Source organism: Ptychodera flava, chromosome 9, assembly GCF_041260155.1.
Source record: "Ptychodera flava strain L36383 chromosome 9, AS_Pfla_20210202, whole genome shotgun sequence".
Classification (NCBI taxonomy): domain Eukaryota; kingdom Metazoa; phylum Hemichordata; class Enteropneusta; family Ptychoderidae; genus Ptychodera; species Ptychodera flava.
The window spans coordinates 20,080,575-20,085,450 of record NC_091936.1 but is presented as its reverse complement, the minus strand read 5'-3'; the positions used below and the strand labels follow the sequence as shown (position 1 = coordinate 20,085,450).

General features: G+C 39.1%; 1 protein-coding gene across 1 annotated transcript; it reads left to right on the top strand.

The window, feature by feature from the left end:
* The first annotated feature begins 379 nt into the window (after positions 1-379).
* Positions 380-1,737, top strand: LOC139141206 (uncharacterized). The gene is made up of 2 exons (XM_070710830.1): positions 380-389; positions 866-1,737. The coding sequence occupies exons 1-2, from the start codon at positions 380-382 to the stop codon at positions 1,735-1,737; spliced, it is 882 nt and encodes a 293-aa protein (XP_070566931.1).
* Positions 1,738-4,876: the final 3,139 nt, after the last annotated feature.

The window sequence follows — 4,876 nt, the reverse complement described above, 5'->3', positions numbered from 1 at the left end:
ATAGCAGCAAAGCAATTCGATACATAGGATTATTATTCCAATTGCGCAAGGAATCCGTAGGCAGAATAATATTCTTCCAAAGTCCCTAGGCAAACATGCCCTTTTGACCTTGAAGTTGCCCTCACGACAAACACATCTTCTCCAACACTTTAAAATTTTACCTTAACTTTGTACAAGTGCATTAAATGGTGCCGAACTGCATCTGACTTTCTGAGGCTGTTGCAACAAACTGCAAAACCAGTATCAAACTGGATGTACTCCTGACACAAATATGTTGTACAGGCTTCTATCTTGAAGAAATGCAGTCTGACCAATACCGCCGCTAACATTCCTGTAGCATAAAACTTGAAATTGTGGTCACATTACTCTTTGACAGATCATGTTCAGAAGTAAGCTAATGTAGGGCGAATAGCACTGCGATTGCCAACGCTGAAAGAGTCCGTACGTGTCCAACCTATAGCTGTGTCCCGATTTTCCTTCTAGATTTGTTAATTTGATCAAATTTTTGACATTGAGGATACTACAATAACGTTTGACTTCCACTATTTTGTGTGTTTTGTGAGAGGTTTCACAATTAAACATTTCCGCTGACCTTTTATGTCTTATGGATAATGAGACATAAATGCATAGTGTATACACATGTTTCCATGGGAACATAGTCTTTAAAAACGTCGTTCATTAATTGTTCGGGTTATTTGTATAAAGCGCCCTGATTGACGGCCCGAAACACGTCACGTTAACGTTGCTCACTGGCAGTATCTAATTTGAAATCGAATGCGGGCAATTTTGTTTACAAACATTTGTTTTCCCTCCCCCAGTGTTACAAGACGTAGGTGTATCTCTCCGTACAAAACATCTCACACAGGTGAGAACAAGAAGAAGAAAGGTGAGAACAAGAAGAAGGCTCTTGCCAATATAAACACCGACCTGGCACCTCTCTGGTGGTACAGATATGTTGATGATACCAACACAGCAATAAGGAAGGACAAAGTAAAAGAGTTCCATGATTACATCAATAGTATAGATAGCTGCATACAATTCACCATGGAGCAACCAGAAGCTGATGGAAGCATCCCTTTCTTGGACACCAAAGTCACTCCATTAATTGACGGGAAGGTGAAGACCACAGTGTACAGGATGCCAACACATACCGATCTATATCTACAACGGAACAGTAATCATGCACTAAATGCAAAGTTGTCAGTACCAAGATCACTGTTTAACAGGGTAGAAAACGTATGCACAAATCAAGAAGACAGAAAGAAGGAATTTGAACATATAAGCCATGTTTTACAACAGAATGGTTTTCCGACATGGGCCAGATCAAGGTCAAGTACTATCAAATCGACCAAAGATAAGCAAAGAACCATCAACCAGGAACACAGTAACAGCAAAGGTTTCATCGTAATACCATACATCGAAGGCACCAGTGAAAGAATCAGGAATACACTACAAAAGAGAGGAATACAGACATACTTCAAAAGCAGCAACACACTTCGAGATATCCTGGTCAAACCCAAAGATAAGAATAAGAAAGAGAACATGAAAGACGTCATCTACCAAATAGATTGTGCAACACCGGGGTGCAATGCCTATTACATAGGGGAGACCAGTAGACCTCTTAGGGAACGCTTTGAAGAACACAAAAAAAAGATCAATCAGCTATCCGACAGCATATTTCAGAAAGTAAACACAAACCTCCAGAATTGTCTTCTTGTCAGTCAAAGTCATCGATAAAGAACAACACGTGGACAAAAGAAGATTATTAGAGGCCATATACATTAATGTAAACAATCCACCACTCAACGCCAATGTTGGAAAATATGAGATACCACCCATCTATGGTGACATCCTGAAAGTCAGTTGACAGTTCAATGTCAACACGTAGCACATTTTCTGTGATAATGAAACGTTTTCACACCTCGAGTTTGTTCACACCTCCCGCTGTTTAAATGCCTGTATTTGGATCTTTCTGTCAGATCAATTGTGGACACTGATGAAGGACAAGAGATTTGTTCGAAACATGTCTGTTTGCTAATTCACAGTGGAAGAAGAGAACTTTTCTGTGTTTCAAAGAAGAAGAAAATTCACTGTTGTCTGAACTTTATGGAGTCGGAACTGAAAGCAGACCAACTTGGAGTGGTTATTTTTAAAAATCTTACGATATTCTGTGACGGCGCGTCCAGCACCCATAACACAGACACCAAAAGCAAGTATACAATGTAGGTTGACTGAAAAATTTATAGCAATTTCGTGACTTACGATGTCGACCAAACGCACTAAGTAGGAGAACCATAGTAACTGTACATAGGAATGTAACTGAGATAAAACCGTGTCATCTCAACACGGTGTCAGAATCACGACTCACGAAAATATTTTGATATCTGTTCATACACGTCCAGTAATCATGTCGATGAAGTTCTCTGTAAGACGTTTGTGCTCGATTCTTCGAGCATATTTTTATTTACTTTCTTAGACCCGTTCAGTCATTGACGTTTGAAAACTACGCACTAAAATTCTGAATTTCTTAACCCTATGACATATGGCTATTCCCCATTGTGTACTACTTATTTTGTGTTATCAGTATCAACAGTTTACCAATTCATTTCTAACTTCATTTACAGGATGGTTTCAATCTTGAATGTCAAAGCTTTCAAAACCTTTGCCCATTGTCATGGATATAAAATAATGTTTTAAAAATGGATGAGTCGTTGGTATAGAGAGAAAATTTGCACCCGTGACTTAAAACACAATTACAGCTGAGATAAAAAAACGCAATTATATCTGAGATAAAACCATGTCATCTCAACGCCGTATCAGAAACATAACACGAAAACATGTTTTGATATCTTACGGTTCAGACGAGTCAAGTTATCATGTCAACAAAATGTAAGGCGTTTTTACTGGATTCTTTATGCAGAATGTTATAGACTCTTTCCCGCGGGCTATAACAACGCTTGTAATACACCATCAGCCATATATTTGAATGTGATTTGAACACATCATTCTTTATACTAAATCACTTCTCCAGAGGTTACAATAGTATAATGTCGGCTTGTTAACCTCATCGTATTGTGATGTGTAGTTCTATATGTGGACAAGTGTTTTTTATCGTTTAGTCCTTCGTCTAGTTAATTCTTGGCACGAGTGACAATAACAGGAAATCTCATATTGGGCAGTAAATCGTTAATGGCAACGATTTGCCCTCGTCACTAGTGTAACGACCGACCTCGACCGAAATGTTGATGTGTTGTTGTTTTTTCATTGTTGTGTTTAATCTGAATTTTTGTTATGAGTATTCTCTTCGAATAAATTTGCTTTCCAGTACAAGAACGGTAAATGCTGACGCCGGTTGCTGACGTCGACACCCAAGTTTACTCTCACACTGCCCATGACATCCTGAGAAGTTTCGGGGCTGTGGAGTTCAACTTTAACAGCATTACGTATTAGTGAATCACCGAAGCGTGAATTCCGTATCTTCAAGGGCACTTGTAATATGTAGTACAAGACATGATATCACATTTCTAATTGGCGCAATTTATGGACTTGTGTGACTGGTGCAAGGTCAAATATCGACCATCTGATTCAAACTAATATGTTTAAAAACGTTATAAAATGGAAGTGCTGTTCGACCGTTGTTCAACCCTGACCTACTTACTGAACTAGCCGCGAGAGACCTCTTGATGAAACCCAAGCCTTCACATTGAAACACATTTTTGTTTCAGCTTTGCTATTCGCAGCATCCACTAGCATGCTGCCAGTGGGGAATTCTATTTTCGTCTGACCTCACACATATTCTCTGCGCATTACACAGTGGTTGCTACTGCAAATACCAAGAGTGATACCATCCGGGGCTATGTACACTGTGCTGGCTTTGAAGAAGCGCAAGCTATCACTGCAGAATTTCTTGCCGAATCATAACGGCATTATTCAAACAAATTAAACAAACCTGAGGAAGAATTTACGTCACAAACTCAAATAGCTGAAATTGCGCGAGCATTATCAACAATCGAATGCCTCTAAGCTTAAATATGAGATGTGTTCCGTCAGATTTGAAATTTACTCCGAGTTGTCTTTTGAAGGGCAGGCCGACTAGTGGAAGCGTACACTGGCGTTTATCAATGTATTTCTACTCTGAGGGATTTAATCTTTCAATGATTTTATATTTCGTAGATTCAGCTTTTCCTTTATACTTCACTGACTCCTACGTCATCACCTTCACCGTGAGATTTACCGTATCAATTCAAAATTGTGATTACACTGGAGTTTCCAATATTCTATCACCAGTCATGTGTCAAGATAAAGACCGAGGGAATCAAACTATCGGGTAAAATAACGTCAACGTTTTGGGGGAAACTGTTGGAATACTGATCAGAATCAGAAAGATCGCTGCTAACAGCTAGATGCATTACCGGGATGAAATGTTTGGTCGTTTGTGTGGCTGTAGATTGTCGTGTAGATACAACGTGGGTTGACGATAAAGTGTGTTGTCTATGATTGGTACACGCATCCAATAGAGAATACCAATCTTTTAAAGGACCTGTATTGCAATAATTGTGATGTTTTTGTGCATATATGCTATGCCCCAATGTTATCCAAACAGTCGTTTTTCTGCTGCTGCTGCTGTTGTTGTTGTTGTCAGGAAAAATTAGTTAGGCGATTTTAATTTCTCGATAAACGATAATCGGGTATGAAAGGTTTATGCCGAAGCAAGCAACAATCCATTCTGACAATGGGCTGTTAGCATTTTACCTTTGCCTGCGTGAACTCTCGACCAATCATAAAGAGGCTTAGAAGTAATTGACACTCTGCATCATAAAATAATGGTTTGATCCTCATTATCCTTATTAACAACAGGATCAGTGGTATACACAAT